General features: G+C 30.1%; 2 protein-coding genes across 2 annotated transcripts; both read left to right on the top strand.

Annotated features, from left to right (window-relative positions):
- The first annotated feature begins 246 nt into the window (after positions 1-246).
- LOC119689339 (titin-like) lies at positions 247-14,597 on the top strand. The gene is made up of 11 exons (XM_038104151.1): positions 247-325; positions 4,259-4,348; positions 6,448-6,996; positions 7,689-8,105; positions 8,268-8,462; positions 8,625-8,816; positions 9,009-9,197; positions 9,362-9,550; positions 11,429-11,950; positions 13,448-13,921; positions 14,020-14,597. The coding sequence occupies exons 3-11, from the start codon at positions 6,451-6,453 to the stop codon at positions 14,548-14,550; spliced, it is 3,255 nt and encodes a 1,084-aa protein (XP_037960079.1). The 5' UTR covers positions 247-325; positions 4,259-4,348; positions 6,448-6,450; the 3' UTR covers positions 14,551-14,597.
- A 1,134-nt stretch (positions 14,598-15,731) lies between these two features.
- LOC119688319 lies at positions 15,732-18,591 on the top strand. Its single transcript, XM_038102997.1, has 3 exons — positions 15,732-15,944; positions 17,442-17,915; positions 18,014-18,591. Exons 1-3 carry the CDS (start codon positions 15,732-15,734, stop codon positions 18,542-18,544), a joined length of 1,218 nt encoding a protein of 405 aa, XP_037958925.1. The 3' UTR covers positions 18,545-18,591.
- The last annotated feature ends 1,797 nt before the right edge of the window (positions 18,592-20,388 follow it).

Raw genomic sequence — 20,388 nt, 5'->3', positions numbered from 1 at the left:
CTGTGCTTATAATAAAATATATACAGTAAAAAAATGTCTATAATTTAGTAATTTTAAGTGCATCGTACTATGAGGCTGATTGCAATAGTCATTTCGTAAACCTCATTAGAATGCAAATGACAGTATTTTATGAAAGATACAAATTTATTGTTGATCCGACAAGATGTCAAAATAGTAAATCTAGTTCTCTATGAATATGGTTTCAAATATAAAAAAATATATAATTAATGAATTTATGAATAAAAATTCAGAACAGTTTCTGAAAATTGTGGGTAATTACAGAAATTTATTATCTAACGGAAGCAAAAGAGAAATCGAGGAATTTGTAAGTAGCGTGCTTATGCTTATATATGTTTTTTGTTATATTAAGTTATTAAAATTTTTTTAAAGAATCTGATTTATAAAACAGCTAAAAATTTAACCTTGGTCTTCAGTGCACCGTTCCATGTTAAGATGTTTGGTTGTGAGTATACTAAGACTGACAGCTTCCAGGAGAAGCTTTTTCAGGCACTATATGATATATGGTTCATATCTAATTTTTTTTTAAAAAGTTCGGTAGTTTTTCCAAAATACCTCATGATCGCTATAGATGTTTAAATAAGCCAGTTTCGAGATAAGTCACTGTTTGTTGATTGAGGGTATTTTACGGATACATTTTCTTTAAGACTCAAGCTCAGTCTCGGTTTATGGTAAAACCGGAATGGTCTTATATACAAATCTTTTCCTGCACTCATTTGCTTTACTCAGGGGACACCCTATATAAATTTGTATTATTAAAATATGATAAAAATACAACTGACAGTATTTTATAAAAGATACTCTGATTAACTGACAAAATTTCAAAATTATAAATCTAGTTCTCTATGAATATGGTTTCATATATAATAAAATAAATATTTAATGAATTTGTGAATAAAAATTCAGAACAGTTTCTGAAAATTGTGGGTAATTACAGAAATTTATTATCTAGCGGAAGCAAAAGAGAAATCGAGAAATTTGTAAGTAGCGTGCTTATGCTTATATATGTTTTTTGTTATATTAAGTTATTAAAATTTTTTTAAAGAATCTGATTTATAAAACAGCTAAAAATTTAACCTTGGTCTTCAGTGCACCGTTCCATGTTAAGATGTTTGGTTGTGAGTATACTAAGACTGACAGCTTCCAGGAGAAGCTTTTTCAGGCACTATATGATATATGGTTCATATCTAATTTTTTTTTAAAAAGTTCGGTAGTTTTTCCAAAATACCTCATGATCGCTATAGATGTTTAAATAAGCCAGTTTCGAGATAAGTCACTGTTTGTTGATTGAGGGTATTTTACGGATACATTTTCTTTAAGACTCAAGCTCAGTCTCGGTTTATGGTAAAACCGGAATGGTCTTATATACAAATCTTTTCCTGCACTCATTTGCTTTACTCAGGGGACACCCTATATAAATTTGTATTATTAAAATATGATAAAAATACAACTGACAGTATTTTATAAAAGATACTCTGATTAACCGACAAAATTTCAAAATAGTAAATCTAGTTCTCTATGAATATGTTTTCAAATATAAAAAAATATATAATTAATGAATTTGTGAATAAAAATTCAGAACAGTTTCTGAAAATTGTGGGTAATTACAGAAATTTATTATCTTGCGGAAGCAAAAGAGAAATCGAGGAATTTGTAAGTAGCGTGCTTATGCTTATATATGTTTTTTGTTATATTAAGTTATTAAAATTTTTTTAAAGAATCTGATTTATAAAACACTTAAAAGTTTAATCTTGGTCTTCAGTGCACCGTTCCATGTTAAGATGGTTGGTTGTGAGTATCCTAAGACTGACAGCTTCCAGGAGAAGATTTTTCAGGCACTTTATAAACATTCAGTTCCATATCACAATGTTACGATAAATGATTGATATTTAATTTTTTTTTTAAAAAGTTCGGTAGTTTTTCCTTAAAACCTCACGATCACTATAGATGTTTAAATAAGCCAGTTTTGAGATAAGTCACTGTTTATTGATTGAGGGTATTTTACGGATACATTTTCTTTAAGACTCAAGCTCAGTCTCGGTTTATGGTAAAACCGGAATGGTCTTACATACAAATCTTTTCCTGCACTCATTTGCTTTACTCAGGGGACACCCTATATAAATTTGTATTATTAAAATATGATAAAAATACAACTGACAGTATTTTATAAAAGATACTCTGATTAACTGACAAAATTTCAAAATTGTAAATCTAGTTCTCTATGAATATGGTTTCATATATAATAAAATAAATATTTAATGAATTTGTGAATAAAAATTCAGAACAGTTTCTGAAAATTGTGGGTAATTACAGAAATTTATTATCTAGCGGAAGCAAAAGAGAAATCGAGAAATTTGTAAGTAGCGTGCTTATTCTTATATATGTTTTTTGTTGTGATATATTCTTAGACATATCTAACTTACTACTAAACTTACTACACATAAACAATTCTGGATGCCTATGTGCTCCATGTTATAGTTGGTAGGGTTAAGAAAAATGTGGGAACAGATTTTTGGATTTTGTAAAGAATTTTATTGTTTGAATCATTGTGTTTTTTTGACAAAGTTTCTGCCGGTGTGATGTCAAGAAATCCAGTATCACCGGTAGTATATATGGCCTAATACAATCGATTTAAAATACAACTTCTTCCTCCTGATAGGGTTTTTGTTGTGTTTTTATTAGTTTATAATGGATTATATTTTATATTTTGATCATGTCACAAACTGTTACTATTGTCCATTTTATACCATTTTTACACAATAATATTGCACCATTCTCTAGTTTTAATCAGCTGCTGTTAAACGCTTCAAGAGTGGATAGGTTTCTATGACTTAAAATCCAAATATATTGCGTTTGAGTAAACAAATTCTTTAGAAGAATAATAATTAGCTGTCGTTTTTTAAGGGTAATGATATGCAGAGAATCATATGATGAATGGTCAGGACTATTAAGTCATATTACAATTTTCAATTTCGTACTTAAATTACGATTTCGATTCTATTTGGTTGTCATATTTAAAAAGTAATATTTTCTATATTATAGATATGCACAAAAGATCCGAAAGTGTGAAAATGCTGTCACTTATTACTGATTAACACTGTTTTGGAAAAATTTTAAATGAAATTTCTCTCCAACAGTTTGACATACCTATGACCTATGTCACTTAGGGATTTTGTAACGAAATAATTGGTGATAGGCCGACGAATTGTTTTCAATATAAAAAATAGTTGGAAAATAGTTAGAAAAATCTTAACACAAATGTCTTAACACGTTTTTTCTTCGATCTATCTTTAAAAAAATGTTAAGTAATTTTGAATAGTTTTTCCGCATTTTGCTTATTTTCGTGTTTTAATAAAATCTAACATATCAGTATCATTAAAGTATTCAACTAGTCTAGATCTATACTTTTATCCTAATTTGTATTGGAAAAAATACAATATCTGAAGGTATTGTGATACACTCGTATCATTTTTTTTTTATTATAAAATTGAAGTAAAATTTTCAAGTTGAGTTAGTAGGTCTGTTCCACGAGCTACTTGTAGTAAAATTCAAGTAAAACACAAGTAAAGTACAAACTGAGAGCGTAAAGTACCAAATTACTCTTGAAATTAAATTTACGAGTAAAGTCTGTGTAGCATTTTCAAATTTCGACAGGGATGTTACGCTCTCTTAGATACTCTCATTTACTCGAAAATTTGCTGATGGAACGTACTTGTGTATATACAGTGTTACTCAAAGTTATTACGAGTAGCTTGTGGAGCAGACCTAATATTTATAATAATTTTGTACAAATGCAACACTGTGTTGTCAAGTTTGGCAACACAGCCGTATTGTAGACTTTCTTTTCTATCTAACTTTCTTTTGAATGTTAGTTTCTAGTTTTTACTATCAATTACATCAATGTTTAATTTTATATCATTGTTTCACTTCAGGTTTTCGAATTCGAAGTTTTCGAAATTTTATAGCTTTTCGTAATAAAAAGTAGTTGTCAGCTAGTTGTATTTGGGTTCAGTTCAAGAAACGGAAGGTAAAAGTTTTAAAAAAATTTTATAATTTCAATAAATTTCTCATCTGTTCACATTTGGGATTTGCCTTTTTTGATTCCATTGAACCGGTAGAAAAATATTACATTGAAGTTTGAGCGTAAAAAATGACATTTTGTTTGAAATTACTGTCAATATTTTTAAAATACTTTATTTGAAAACAAATTTAAAAAAAAATAATGTTTCAATACTTTTAGCAAATTACGGATGAGTTTTATTTGAAAATTTTAAGAGGAAATTCAAAACTTGGACAATCGATTTCAGAAGGATCCATATTATTTTCATTGGTATGTGCATATATATTAATTTTCTTTCTCTATATTTTAATTGTTGAATTAATCATTTGGAATAACAATAGTAATTTTTTTTTAACCAAACAATAATTAAATAAAACTTATAATGGGAAAGTAATAAAGAATAAAGCAATAAAGAAAGCGTTGGAAAAGTCGGGAGCTCGTTGTGATATCACCACATTATTCTTGAGTTCTTCATTATATTTTTTTTACACTCTTTATACTTTTTATATAAAGCTGTTAGAATTTTTATGAGGTGCTGAAGAACTCGTTATACTACATAAGAAAACGACTCTTCAAAATAAGTACCTAATATGAGCTCATACAAAATTAGGTGCAAACATCTTTAAAATATCTCTTATTTGGAAAAATTTGCACCTCACATTAAAAGCAAGATTTTCAAATTTTATATTGTATATTTTCTGATATCCTCTCACCTCGTCATATTTTTCCTAGTGATATATCAACATCTTTTATTCTTCGCGTTAGTGCCTGTCCTAAATTCTTTAAAATATCCACAAACGATAGAGAGTTTAAACTAAGCTTGAAACTTTGCAAAATATAATCATGACCTCATTAAATGAATGATGAAGATGTAATATTACCATGACAATATCAGCTGATGCATTAAGCCCACATGAGCTCATAGAATGGCCCATTGTGGTATCACAGGAGCAGCATTGGTACGTACATAGATTTAAATCAGTATACAGCCAACGCCGGAAAAGGTAACGAGTACACAATTAGGTAAAGGAAAACCAACCTGACAGTTCTATAAACTCAGTCAGGTCGGTGAGAGAAAGGTATTCGAAGATGCATTAAGTTAGTGAAACAAAAAATTTTTTATTTTTTAATAATTATCATTTTCATTTTATACAATAGTAGTATGAGCTGAGTTTCACTAAAATCAGTAGTTAAAACCGGCTTCCTAATAATACGGGCTTCGCCTTATTTGGTACCGGCTTCGCCTTATTTGGTACGGGCTTCGCCTTATTTGGTATGTGCTTCGCCTTATTTAGTATCTTATTTGGTACGGGTTAATTTATTTTTCCTTTGCTTATAAATAATACTGTGTTGGATTATTTATCAACATATAGAACTTTGCATTAAAATTACTTTTATTTACTTATTTTAACAGAAATATACATTAAGACTGAAAAGTTTTCGGAAATTCTCATTTAAAATTCGCGCGCTGTATATTTTTCGATATTTTAAGTTTATGTAGTTTGGCAGCACTGTCCTTATTTACTATGCCAAAAATGAGCGCGATCTGTCAGACAGTTCGTTTACGGCAGCTGTTGAAACCAGTTCACCTCAGTAGTGCGTTGCGAAATGTCTTTGACGGTCGTACGACCGTCCTGAAAGGCTTTGTACCACTCATAAACTTGAGTTTTCGATAAAACTGATTCCCCATAAGCCTTTTGTAGCATTCGCAACGATTCTGCACACGAAATTTCGTTCGAAACACAAAATTTGATGCAAACTCTTTGTTCAATATTTTTTTCCATTGTTTTTTTCGCAACGCACTACTGAGGTGAACTGGTTTCAACAGCTGCCGTAAACGAACTGTCTGACAGATCGCGCTCATTTTTGGCATAGTAATTGTCCTTAATTTCTGCCAAACTACATAAACTTAAAATATCGAAAAATATACAGCGCGCGAATTTTAAATGAGAATTTCCGAAAACTTTTCGGTCTTAATGTAAAAGTATTTAAGTGTTTGTATTGATATTAGAGTTTTTACAACGCACGTTAAGTCTTTGTATGTTCAATATATATAACGCACCTACTAATATTAGACCTCTATCTTGAATAAATAAAATCATTAATCATCCTCGAGCTTGAAATTTAATATTTTCGCCCATTATCACTCATCAATTTATTTAATTCATCTAAATTTTTAATGTGGAAGCACGTTTTTCATGAAGCTACTTGTAGAAATATATAATTATATATATATTATTAGATGTATAATTTTAATTCTCAACACTCTCATCATATAAATCGAAACTTGACCATAACTGTCCAGATAAAATAGCCCCTAATCTTATGCTCAATCTAGCGTACTTAGCGTCTGTATTTTTTCTTTCCAGAAAATGGGAGTTAGTCAACGTGTGCCGAAACCTTACGGCAAAAAATATGATGTCAAAAGGTCTAAGCAACCAGAAAAAGCTAAAGGTAAATTAAACAAAAAGAATCAAATAGAAGATCAAGAAAATGAGAAAGAAAATGCAACGCCAAAAAAATGTCAAGAAACACGTAAAGGAAACTGTGAGATCGCAAACGTAAATATGGAACGTCCCAAAAAGGGTCCTAAAAAGGCAGCTACGAAATACCATCAGAAATATAAACCTAAATATAAACGTGGTAGAGATAACAATAGGAAACCAAATACAAACAAACCCTATTATAATTCTAATGGTAATATCGTCTATCCAGTGCCGAAGCCAACTGTATGTAAGCATCTAAGCACTAAACCGGTTAAAATGAAAAAACCAAAGAAAAAACCGGTGTTTAAGAAAACTCATTTACCAAGCCATGAGCGTAAAAGAATCAAAAAACCTTTTTCAAGTAAAGCCGATAAAACAACTGAAAAAGAGATTCTTGAAATATATATTCCAAAAACAAAAAAACGTACACAGGTATGATTTATAGATAGTATGCAATATCCAAATAAAATTCAAATAATAAGAACAAATATTTCTTACAAAATTTTACGAAGTAAAAAAAATAAATTCTAATAATTTAGAATTTATAAACTGGCAATATACTGAGGACATGGGCCTATACCCATTGAAGTAGATATAAGCTCATGAGAATGACGGAACTAAAATTTTTTTTGTGTTTTATATTAAAAGACTTACGACATGCATATAATTTTACTGCCTTAAAAACCATAGTTTCTCGCAACAGTGATATCACAGCTTAAAATGTATCAGTACTAGGCTAATTCAAAACAAAATATTTAAGAGTAGATGCTAATGTTTTCAGTTCTCTACAGTAACGTTCTAAACAAAAACATATATTTTATACTTGTTGCACATCATTTAAATTTATGTGTCATATCATATATCATCATGTATATACATATACGTACATACGTACATATGTATCCAATTAAAAATTGGTTCGCACTTTCAGGTCCACCATAATATAACTTTTATGGAAGATTTTAATACAGATGCTCGAAAACCGAATAGAGAATTTTTTAGTCCGAAGTCCGTTTAAACTCGGCAAACAATTAATGTTGCATAATTAAAAGTCGTGACATAATTTTTCTGATATATACCATAAAGATAATATATTTATTAATTTTTTTAAAATATTTCTTTAGGGAAAACAAATATCTTCTTTGCAACACTTTGCTTTTAACACGAAAATAAAGCGTCCTGTTAAGAGAAAAGTAAAAAAATGTGCTAGCCAAATTGTATATCGTCTTCCAAAAATTGGAAATACAACTAAAAAGCCAATGCCAAAAAATAAAAAAAAGGCACGTAAAAGAAAACAAAAAAAGAGTGAAGGTTTGAAAAATAGTGAAGGTGTACGTCAAACCCCAAAGGCAAAAAAAGGAAAGCGTAAAACACTAAAAAAAAAGAAAAAAATCTTAGCTGTAAAGACACCATCGGTTTTAAGCCAAAATCGCAAAAGGATCAAAAAACATCTTTCGGTCAAAACTAAAAGAAAAAATTTGTCCAAAAAAAAGTCATCGAAGAAAGTTCCCGAAATAAATTTGCCAAAACCCCCTGTTCAGGTAGGTAATCCTTACATACCACAGTTTACTTCATTTATAATTAATTAAAACAAAACTGAAGTGCCTATGTAAAACGTTTTCATATTCAGGTTTTTTTGGCAATATTTATATCAATTTTAAGTAGCTATATATTATATTAATAAATAAATTTAAACTCCAAAGGCAAAAAAAAGAAAGCCTAAGAAAGCACTAAGAAGAAGGAAGAAGATTTCAGCGATAAAAAAGCCGGGGTTATCGAGCCAAAATCGCAAAAGGATCAAAAAACATCTTTCGGCCAAAACTAAAAGAAAAAATGTGTCAAAAAAAAAGTCAACGAAAAAAGTTCGTGTAATAAATTTGCCAAAGCCCCCTGTTCAGGTAGGTAGTTCTTATATACCATAGTTTGCTTCATTTATGATTAATTAAAACAAAACTGAAGTGCCTATGTAAAACGTTTTCATATTCACCTTTTTTTGGCAATATTCACATCAATTTTAAGTAGTTATATATTATATTAATAAATATATTTAAATTCCAAAGGCAAAAAAAAGAAAGCCTAAGAAAGTACTAAGAAGAAGGAAGAAGATTTCAGCGATAAAAAAGCCGGGGTTATCAAGTCAAAATCGCAAAAGGATCAAAAAACATCTTTCGGCTAAAACTAAAAAGAAAAGGATGCCAAAAAAAAAGGCAAAGGAAGCTCACGAAATATTTTTACCAAAACCCCCTGTTCAGGTAGGTAATCCTTACATACCACAGCTTACTTCATTTATGATTAATTAAAACAAAACTGAAGCCCTATATAAAACGTTTCCCATATTTAGCTTTTATGACAATATTCACATCAATTTTAAGTATATACATTTAAGTATATATTTATATATATATATTATATATTATATTAATAAATATATTTAAACCTCAAAGGCAAAAAAAAAACCTAAGAAAGTACTAAAAAAAAAGAAGAAGGTTTCAGCTATAAAAAAACCTGGGTTATCAAGCCAAAATCGCAAAAGGATCAAAAAACATCTTTCAGTTAAAACTAAAAAGAAAATGGTGTCAGAAAAAAAGTCAAAGGAAGCTCACGAAATATTTTTACCAAAACCCCCTGTTCAGGTAGGTTATCCTTACATACCACAGTTTACTTTATTTATGATTAATTAAAACAAAACTGAAGTCCTTATATAAAACGTTTCTCATATTTAGCTTTTATATATATTTAAGAATATATATATATAGACTTTATATATTATATTAATAAATACATTTAAAACTCAAAGGCAAAAAAAAAACCTAAGAAAGTACTAAAAAAAAAGAAGAAGATTTCAGCTATAAAAAAACCTGGGTTATCAACCCAAAATCGCAAAAGGATCAAAAAACATCTTTCGGTTAAAACTAAAAAGAGAAGAATGCCAGAAAAAAAGTCGAAGGAAGTTCACGAAATATATATGCCAAAACTCCCTGGTCAGGTAGGTAATCTTCATATACCAAAGCTTGCTTAATTTATGATTAAATAAAACAAAACATATTATAAAATGTAATAAATATTAATATTAATAAAAATATTTAAGAGTGAAAGGTTTTTATAAAAATTCATTACTGAATATAAAAGTATTCCTCTGCAATAAATTTTTGTAACAATAGGTACTTCAGTAACACTGGTGATCTATTTTTATCAGACCGTCAAGAAAATGTATATATTACAAGATGTCTTATGTTGTTGTAATTCTTCTACCTTATGATTATAGCATTTGAAAAATAATTATTTATTGTTTCTTTTTATAATTAATTTATAGTAGCCACCATTTTAAGTACATGTAAATACGTAGTTGAAAATAGATTGATTCTTCAACTTAATAGAAGATATGGAGACAAAAATTAAAATTGAGTAAATTGTCTTGAATAACGTTTCGTGTACGGGCCTTGTACATCACTTGTGTTGGAGTGAGAGTGTGTTCTCGTAGCATAGTTTCTTTTTGTTATTTTATTTTTTTTTATAATACTCTTAGTTTACGTTCGTGTTTATATAATTGTTTAGTGATGTCGCCGCTGTTCTCGGACATTCTTGAAACCCATGTCCCAAAAGAATTTGGGGAAGTGTGGGTATCATTTTCACAGCGTTGCAAGTGTATGGCAAATGTTGGTTTTCGTAAATAATTCTAACCAACGTTTTAGATACCGAAATACCTTTAATCCTTACATATCCTTAGATAGTTTTTAGTTAATAAAAGTCGTAAGTAATTGGCTGTATATCTTAGTCTTATTAAATTTGTTTTTTTGTATTGGATTTGAATGTTATATATCGTGAATCCTTTACGACATACATTGTATTATTATTTTCTGTATTTTAAACCGTTGCAGTCAGTAAACCGTCGAAAGTAGTTCGATTGGTTTGAATCAAAGTGGTGTGGGTAATGTGATATGATATATAAACTGGGTTTCAGCACACGATGATATGATCAATTAACAGTGGAAGCCATTAGAAAGTAATGAGCTAGCAATTGAATTTGGTGAATATGAACTAGAGTGAAATATATACACAAAATAAAAGTGTTCTTAACCCAATTTTTTTATATGATACGTTATAGTATGAATATAAAACCAGGAACAAACGTAAACAAGATCCAGTTCATTGTTTGCAGTTAATTCATTTAATTTCAATTTTTATTTAAATAGTTACGCTTACGATCAATCTAAAATAATTAAAGAATAAGTTAATCTCATCTCTATACTGTTTAAACCATATGTTTAGCTTATAAATTATTTATTTTATAAAACTTCATAACACATTGTTGTTGCTGGAGCCAAACTTTTATTTCTTTGAGTCCTTAGAAAGTCAGTTTGAAAGTTATCCCCTAGATCAGGGCTGTCCAGACCAGAAGCTATCGTGAGTCAATACAAATCACTGTACAGAGTGGAGGGCCGCAGATACAAATACATACGCTTATACTTGTTTTCGATAAAAATAAAAATACGGTTATAATGTTAAATTCATTTATTTGGTATACCATAAAAATAAAATATGGATTTACCAATACACCAAAAGAAAATTTGCGTAACTGTTGTAGATTTTTTAAAAACATGTCGCGGGGCGAATAAACATTAGCCACGGGCCGCATGTGGGTCACGGGCCTCGTTTTGGACAGCTCTGTCCTAGATGAATGCTAAAATTTTTACGAAAAATCTTTACGGCAATTATTGCTGGAGCTGACGAATTGCTTTCTTTCGCTAATTAAAAACAATACTGTAGTGTTAGATAGTAAGTATTTATTTTGATATAGTAAAAGGTATTTTAATAGTAGAAACCAATATTAAGATCTTTTTTAATGGTAATAATTTTTTTTCAGAAAACCAAAAAATCGCTTCTCAAACATTTTGCAATAACCCGTACAACCGCTAAGAGAAGCGAATCTGGAAGAGGTAATCCAAAATCTGCCTCTACTATAGTCTATCACGTTCCAAAAGTGCTAAAATCATATAAGAGGCCTCGTTTCTCAGCAATACGAAAACGCAAGACGTACGTAAGAGTTAAAAGACAGGCCAATAAGAAAAAACGCGTGGGCGCAGTGATTGTAAAACGTAAACGTGGACGTAAGAAACCAAAAACAAGAAAACGTAAACATAAGCCAATTGTTAAGAAACGAAAAAAAAAGGTCATGGCTAAAAAAAAATATATACCGCGGGGTGGGGGTAGAAAGCCGAAGATTAACAAATATAAACGTAAGCGGCCTGCTCAAAAGAGAAAAAATAAAAAGGTTTACAAGAAAAAAGTTTTACCGCGCAATGTCCGCAAAACAATAAAGAAGCCTTTAACGAAAACTGAGAAGCGCAATAAAATCGAGCAGATTTTTCTTCCGCATGTCACCCTGGTATGCACTTTTAAAGTTTAATACATATATTCCAAATTTATTTTAAACGTTTTTGTTTTGTACAAAAATATTTTATTAGATTAATTTTTATTATTTTTTGGTGCAGTTAACTGGCACTTCAAGTTTTTCTTTTTTTAATTAAAATAATGGCGGTAAGATAAGTATTAACCATTTGGTGAGTGGAGCGAAAGGGCTTACTTTGTTAGTGAAATAAATTCAATTTAGAGGACAGTTTGATATGCAATAATTAGTGTTTTTATTTTTTCCATATCTTATCGTTGACGTTGAGTAACTTTTCTTTTCTAGTGCGTTTTTTGTGCCTCTAATTTTACAGCAACTATGTAAGACAATTTTCACTACTCATCAGCAGGGAATATATAAGACGTTTTCAGATTTGAAATATGAACGTAAGAAGGGTACAAGACAGATAAAATTGAGGAGTATAGAGACATGAATAATGGCCAAAAATTTAAGTTAAAAATAATGTTAATATAAATCTGTAAACATGGCTTTCTATAAATTATAAAACCGCTTTTGGCCTTGAGTACCTAATTATTAATAATAGTATATAGCTTATTTTGCAGTGCATATTACAATACATAGGACGTTGTATAACGATGTAGTAACGACAAATTGGTGTCCCTTCGATAGCCCACCTGTAGAATGGTTCAAGACTTTAGAAAATAAATAAATATATTTGTATAACCAAAGAATGAAATCATGGTACCTTTTATTGTTTTTTGAAGAAAGCTGATTCAATAATCCGTATTAATTTCGGGAGAATAAATTTTTCAGCAATTCACTGAGTGGTACACATCCACGCATCTTTCGATAAGACTATAATGCAGTAAAACATATCATTAGGGTCACGTATATTAGGGTAAATTCTGTAATTTAATAGTTACAGTAATAGTTTAATTCTACATTCCTACAAAGTAAAGTTCAAATAATGATAATATTAAAATTACCGTGTGTAGCAAACGTGATGTTATCAAAAAAAAAAAATCTAAAGTGGATTTGACGCCAAATGATGGCAAAACATAGTATGTACCGGCTAGCAGCAATATAGCTTATATCTCGAAAAGTTGATTGATTTCTGGCCACTGCACTTTCAAAACTGCCGCAGCATTCATCTATTTTTGTACCCTCATCAATAATAACGATTACTACCTAAAATTCGATACGGGATTATTATTGCTATTTCACAGTATTTTCACAGTAATTCTCGAGAAAGAAGAGACAAGGCCATTTTATTCAAATGTATAAAGTATATTTTCGGGAGTTCTACCAGTTCCAACTTCATCTCTGACATTTTTTTAAATTCATTTTCCCTTTTTTACTTTATTTTAATGATTCGGTTCTTTAACTGTGTTTCTTTAGTTTTTAAACAGTATATTGATTAGGCACTTATGTAGATCAGAAAATTTTTATGTACTATAGAAAAACTAAATGAAAGATAAATATAAAAATTAATATAACTTTATGCTTCTTTTTCAGCCGAAGAAAAAATCTGCTCGATTTTTTGTGTACAATTCATACAAAGGCAAGGGAGAAAATGTCGAGCAGACTGTGTATCAACTTCCTCCACCACCGAAAACGGGACCTTCTGATAGATCGGTCCTTTCAGCGGTAAACAAGATTGTTAATGCTCGCAACAACTTTGGTAGGCTATTAACTAAGCGAAAAAAGGTGGAGAGACAGTCAGTTAACCGTCGTAAAAAATGGTTGAAACGCAAAAAACCCGCACTTATAAGAAAAGCCATGTCAAAAGTCAACAAGAAAAAAAAAGCAAATGTAGTTCGTCCAGTAACCAAACGAGTCAAGCGAAAGACACCAGCGGTGGTAAAGAAGGCTTGGCGCAAAATCCATAAGAAAAGAAAAGCTAAAGCACTTCGCCGTAAACTCCCCAAACGAAAGCAGCAAAGTGCGAAACTAGTGCTGAAAACAACTGATGGGCATGGATTAGACATGGTAAAATATTTTTCTGATTTTAATTTTTTTTATTTTATTTTTAATTTGTTTACATATTTTATTAAAATATATACTCAATTTTATTTATTGGAACATAGTGCGAAAAAAGTGAAACTGACATTCCTCAGGAAGTAAAGAACTTGGACCCGCACACACAGTTTGTCTATAAACTCGTTACTCGTTTACCGGTCGAAAGTAAAGTCATAGTGATGGGAAAAATAAATAGCAAGCCCTTTAAAAAATTACTACAGACGGTCGATATAATCAAAAAATGCGATGAGATTGACTTTGCTCAGACATCTTTCAAATCGAACAGCTATGATCTATTAATATATAACCACACATTATATGGGCAAGACTTTCAAACTCTTATTTTAGAAGCGAATAGGCTAATTAAAAACGGTGGTCAACTTGCTATAATCGACGTTTATTCAGATCAGGACAATGAAAAACAATTTTTGCAATCAATGGCCGATGCCGGATTTTTATTAATACGACAGAATATCGCAAATAAAACAACTTGGGAGTATGTCTTCGAAAAAATAAAACGTGTGGCTAAGTCAGTGTATTTGCAACCGTTCACTTTGGCGGTTGCCAAATATCGCAGGCCCATAGACCATTTCAAATAAACAATTTAAGTTATCTACTATTTTAAATTTAAATTTAAATTTAAATGAAAAAAAAAAGTAAAACAAAAAAATTTTTGAGTGAACAAAAGTAAGAATTGTTTTTTAAAGAAATGTATATTATTTTTTTAAAATACCATTTTTAAAAAAATAATATACAATTTTTTTTTAAATAATTCTTTTACTGCTTATAATACCATTTCTTGATTATATATTTTTTTTTAAACAATTAATTCGAAACAATAAAAAAAAATGAGCAGTATTTCATTTCTTGTCTTATTTAAAATTCTATAAAATACTATATTTATGTGTAGTTGTAAAATACTGATCTATATTCGAAACCAGCCTGATCAGATTAGTATGGTACAGCTTTACACATTATGCCGGGAAGACTAGAAATAGTTTGAAAATAGTAGCATAAATATGTTAGAAATATAAGTTCAAAATGACTGAGTTTCATTTATATACATGTATATAGATTTAGTGCTTAGTGTGCTGTTGTCACAACCAGCCATATAGCAGTGCTGACCCAATATACCAAAGGTACGCTCGAACTATCAAGTAAATCAATTCGATTAGCCAAAAATCCTCAACTTAATCATTTTTACATATGCGTTTAAAGCCTCTCATAAATACTTTATAAGAATATATAAGAATATTAATTATTAAGATTTGCACTGAAGTATAAGGTTGAGTGTTTTTGCAATAATATAAAATTAAAATTTGTATGGTGATTAAAGCAATATTAATTTCAAAAATCTTTTAATCAGTTATTATTAACTGACCAAGAGTTTCATAATTATTTTTATGGTAATAAGTTGTATGTTTCTTCATTTCTTGACACAATTTAATTTTAATAAAGTAGATCTTTTAAATATCATATAAATATTATTTGTCATATCAATGCTATTGCTCAAAGTATGTTGGTTGGACCGTTGTGAATCTAAAGGTCGAAATGTTCAAATGTCGGAGCATATTTCTATAAATTAATGATACTCTTTCTAAACAAGATCCACGGGTCGTGCTGTATTAGGTTTTCGAGTTTTCGTAAGTTCTTTTATTGCAATTTTAAGAAATTCCATCGGTGCCATTAAAACCACATTTATGGATTTTGTATTGTGCTTTGAACGGAGCGCAGCTCATCTAACATTGCTGTTTTTTGAAGAACCATACCCGGCAGAAGAATGCAACTCCACATCTATATACCGCGGGGTGGGGGTAGAAAGCCGAAGATTAACAAATATAAACGTAAGCGGCCTGCTCAAAAGAGAAAAAATAAAAAGGTTTACAAGAAAAAAGTTTTACCGCGCAATGTCCGCAAAACAATAAAGAAGCCTTTAACGAAAACTGAGAAGCGCAATAAAATCGAGCAGATTTTTCTTCCGCATGTCACCCTGGTATGCACTTTTAAAGTTTAATACATATATTCCAAATTTATTTTAAACGTTTTTGTTTTGTACAAAAATATTTTATTAGATTAATTTTTATTATTTTTTGGTGCAGTTAACTGGCACTTCAAGTTTTTCTTTTTTTAATTAAAATAATGGCGGTAAGATAAGTATTAACCATTTGGTGAGTGGAGCGAAAGGGCTTACTTTGTTAGTGAAATAAATTCAATTTAGAGGACAGTTTGATATGCAATAATTAGTGTTTTTATTTTTTCCATATCTTATCGTTGACGTTGAGTAACTTTTCTTTTCTAGTGCGTTTTTTGTGCCTCTAATTTTACAGCAACTATGTAAGACAATTTTCACTACTCATCAGCAGGGAATATATAAGACGTTTTCAGATTTGAAATATGAACGTAAGAAGGGTACAAGACAGATAAAATTGAGGAGTATAGAGACATGAATAATGGCCAAAAATTTAAGTTAAAAATAATGTTAATATAAATCTGTAAACATGGCTTTCTATAAATTATAAAACCGCTTTTGGCCTTGAGTACCTAATTATAAATAATAGTATATAGCTTATTTTGCAGTGCATATTACAATACATAGGACGTTGTATAACGATGTAGTAACGACAAATTGGTGTCCCTTCGATAGCCCACCTGTAGAATGGTTCAAGACTTTAGAAAATAAATAAATATATTTGTATAACCAAAGAATGAAATCATGGTACCTTTTATTGTTTTTTGAAGAAAGCTGATTCAATAATCCGTATTAATTTCGGGAGAATAAATTTTTCAGCAATTCACTGAGTGGTACACATCCACGCATCTTTCGATAAGACTATAATGCAGTAAAACATATCATTAGGGTCACGTATATTAGGGTAAATTCTGTAATTTAATAGTTACAGTAATAGTTTAATTCTACATTCCTACAAAGTAAAGCTCAAATAATGATAATATTAAAATTACCGTGTGTAGCAAACGTGATGTTATCAAAAAAAAAAAATCTAAAGTGGATTTGACGCCAAATGATGGCAAAACATAGTATGTACCGGCTAGCAGCAATATAGCTTATATCTCGAAAAGTTGATTGATTTCTGGCCACTGCACTTTCAAAACTGCCGCAGCATTCATCTATTTTTGTACCCTCATCAATAATAACGATTACTACCTAAAATTCGATACGGGATTATTATTGCTATTTCACAGTATTTTCACAGTAATTCTCGAGAAAGAAGAGACAAGGCCATTTTATTCAAATGTATAAAGTATATTTTCGGGAGTTCTACCAGTTCCAACTTCATCTCTGACATTTTTTTAAATTCATTTTCCCTTTTTTACTTTATTTTAATGATTCGGTTCTTTAACTGTGTTTCTTTAGTTTTTAAACAGTATATTGATTAGGCACTTATGTAGATCAGAAAATTTTTATGTACTATAGAAAAACTAAATGAAAGATAAATATAAAAATTAATATAACTTTATGCTTCTTTTTCAGCCGAAGAAAAAATCTGCTCGATTTTTTGTGTACAATTCATACAAAGGCAAGGGAGAAAATGTCGAGCAGACTGTGTATCAACTTCCTCCACCACCGAAAACGGGACCTTCTGATAGATCGGTCCTTTCAGCGGTAAACAAGATTGTTAATGCTCGCAACAACTTTGGTAGGCTATTAACTAAGCGAAAAAAGGTGGAGAGACAGTCAGTTAACCGTCGTAAAAAATGGTTGAAACGCAAAAAACCCGCACTTATAAGAAAAGCCATGTCAAAAGTCAACAAGAAAAAAAAAGCAAATGTAGTTCGTCCAGTAACCAAACGAGTCAAGCGAAAGACACCAGCGGTGGTAAAGAAGGCTTGGCGCAAAATCCATAAGAAAAGAAAAGCTAAAGCACTTCGCCGTAAACTCCCCAAACGAAAGCAGCAAAGTGCGAAACTAGTGCTGAAAACAACTGATGGGCATGGATTAGACATGGTAAAATATTTTTCTGATTTTAATTTTTTTTATTTTATTTTTAATTTGTTTACATATTTTATTAAAATATATACTCAATTTTATTTATTGGAACATAGTGCGAAAAAAGTGAAACTGACATTCCTCAGGAAGTAAAGAACTTGGACCCGCACACACAGTTTGTCTATAAACTCGTTACTCGTTTACCGGTCGAAAGTAAAGTCATAGTGATGGGAAAAATAAATAGCAAGCCCTTTAAAAAATTACTACAGACGGTCGATATAATCAAAAAATGCGATGAGATTGACTTTGCTCAGACATCTTTCAAATCGAACAGCTATGATCTATTAATATATAACCACACATTATATGGGCAAGACTTTCAAACTCTTATTTTAGAAGCGAATAGGCTAATTAAAAACGGTGGTCAACTTGCTATAATCGACGTTTATTCAGATCAGGACAATGAAAAACAATTTTTGCAATCAATGGCCGATGCCGGATTTTTATTAATACGACAGAATATCGCAAATAAAACAACTTGGGAGTATGTCTTCGAAAAAATAAAACGTGTGGCTAAGTCAGTGTATTTGCAACCGTTCACTTTGGCGGTTGCCAAATATCGCAGGCCCATAGACCATTTCAAATAAACAATTTAAGTTATCTACTATTTTAAATTTAAATTTAAATTTAAATGAAAAAAAAAAGTAAAACAAAAAAATTTTTGAGTGAACAAAAGTAAGAATTGTTTTTTAAAGAAATGTATATTATTTTTTTAAAATACCATTTTTAAAAAAATAATATACAATTTTTTTTTAAATAATTCTTTTACTGCTTATAATACCATTTCTTGATTATATATTTTTTTTTAAACAATTAATTCGAAACAATAAAAAAAAATGAGCAGTATTTCATTTCTTGTCTTATTTAAAATTCTATAAAATACTATATTTATGTGTAGTTGTAAAATACTGATCTATATTCGAAACCAGCCTGATCAGATTAGTATGGTACAGCTTTACACATTATGCCGGGAAGACTAGAAATAGTTTGAAAATAGTAGCATAAATATGTTAGAAATATAAGTTCAAAATGACTGAGTTTCATTTATATACATGTATATAGATTTAGTGCTTAGTGTGCTGTTGTCACAACCAGCCATATAGCAGTGCTGACCCAATATACCAAAGGTACGCTCGAACTATCAAGTAAATCAATTCGATTAGCCAAAAATCCTCAACTTAATCATTTTTACATATGCGTTTAAAGCCTCTCATAAATACTTTATAAGAATATATAAGAATATTAATTATTAAGATTTGCACTGAAGTATAAGGTTGAGTGTTTTTGCAATAATATAAAATTAAAATTTGTATGGTGATTAAAGCAATATTAATTTCAAAAATCTTTTAATCAGTTATTATTAACTGACCAAGAGTTTCATAATTATTTTTATGGTAATAAGTTGTATGTTTCTTCATTTCTTGACACAATTTAATTTTAATAAAGTAGATCTTTTAAATATCATATAAATATTATTTGTCATATCAATGCTATTGCTCAAAGTATGTTGGTTGGACCGTTGTGAATCTAAAGGTCGAAATGTTCAAATGTCGGAGCATATTTCTATAAATTAATGATACTCTTTCTAAACAAGATCCACGGGTCGTGCTGTATTAGGTTTTCGAGTTTTCGTAAGTTCTTTTATTGCAATTTTAAGAAATTTCATCGGTGCCATTAAAACCACATTTATGGATTTTGTATTGTGCTTTGAACGGAGCGCAGCTCATCTAACATTGCTGTTTTTTGAAGAACCATACCCGGCAGAAGAATGCAACTCCACATCTAATTTATGTAATAAATACAGTCATTCTATTCACTCAACTTAAGGTTTTAACCACAGCCAACACGATATTCCCATTAAAGGGACTTACCTTAATTGGACAGAATAGCTGAACCTGTATGTTTATGGTATTAGAATTACACGTGGAACAAGTGAAACTCAGTTACCATTTTCACCTCAAAGAGTATCGGGTTGTGTCAATTGAATGTTAATCGTCTCTTACGATTGACTCGGAAATATTCTAAACACTTTTCCGCCAGAGACTATGTGGGTTGTAAAAATAAATGTTAAGTAAATCGTACAAGTAACAGACACGAATAGATTGTTAACTGAAAAATCGTTTAAAGTTGACGATTGTGTTAGTAAAACAATAGACTAAAAACTTACATAGAAAAGTAAGAGTGAAAACACAAGGAATTTAATTACAAATTTACGCAGTTATACTGATATTTAATTTAACGGGAATAATTGAATAATTTATAAAAGTATTTATTTATTATTGTTAGGGGATGTGGCACTGCGACCATCGGGTCTTTTGTGCCCCCACTCCGGGTTTAGAGTACATCTCTAAGCCCTGTTGCGCCAATAAAAGTAGTATAGAACTCACTTTACGAAGTTTTATTGCCTCTTCCGTAAGTATATATATTTCTA

This window comes from Teleopsis dalmanni, chromosome X (assembly GCF_002237135.1).
Source record: "Teleopsis dalmanni isolate 2A chromosome X, ASM223713v2, whole genome shotgun sequence".
NCBI lineage: Eukaryota > Metazoa > Arthropoda > Insecta > Diptera > Diopsidae > Teleopsis > Teleopsis dalmanni.
This window is presented reverse-complemented; position numbering and strand designations above follow the sequence as displayed.

Coding starts and splice junctions, on each gene's coding strand:
- LOC119689339 (XM_038104151.1), top strand. CDS start 6,451: ATGGGAGTTAGTCAACGTGTGCCGAAACCTTACGGCAAAAAATATGAT. Junction 6,997..7,688: donor AAACAAAAAAACGTACACAG/GTATGATTTATA, acceptor ATATTTCTTTAG/GGAAAACAAATATCTTCTTT. Junction 9,551..11,428: donor TGCCAAAACTCCCTGGTCAG/GTAGGTAATCTT, acceptor ATTTTTTTTCAG/AAAACCAAAAAATCGCTTCT.
- LOC119688319 (XM_038102997.1), top strand. CDS start 15,732: ATGCAACTCCACATCTATATACCGCGGGGTGGGGGTAGAAAGCCGAAG. Junction 15,945..17,441: donor TTCTTCCGCATGTCACCCTG/GTATGCACTTTT, acceptor CTTCTTTTTCAG/CCGAAGAAAAAATCTGCTCG. Junction 17,916..18,013: donor ATGGGCATGGATTAGACATG/GTAAAATATTTT, acceptor ATTGGAACATAG/TGCGAAAAAAGTGAAACTGA.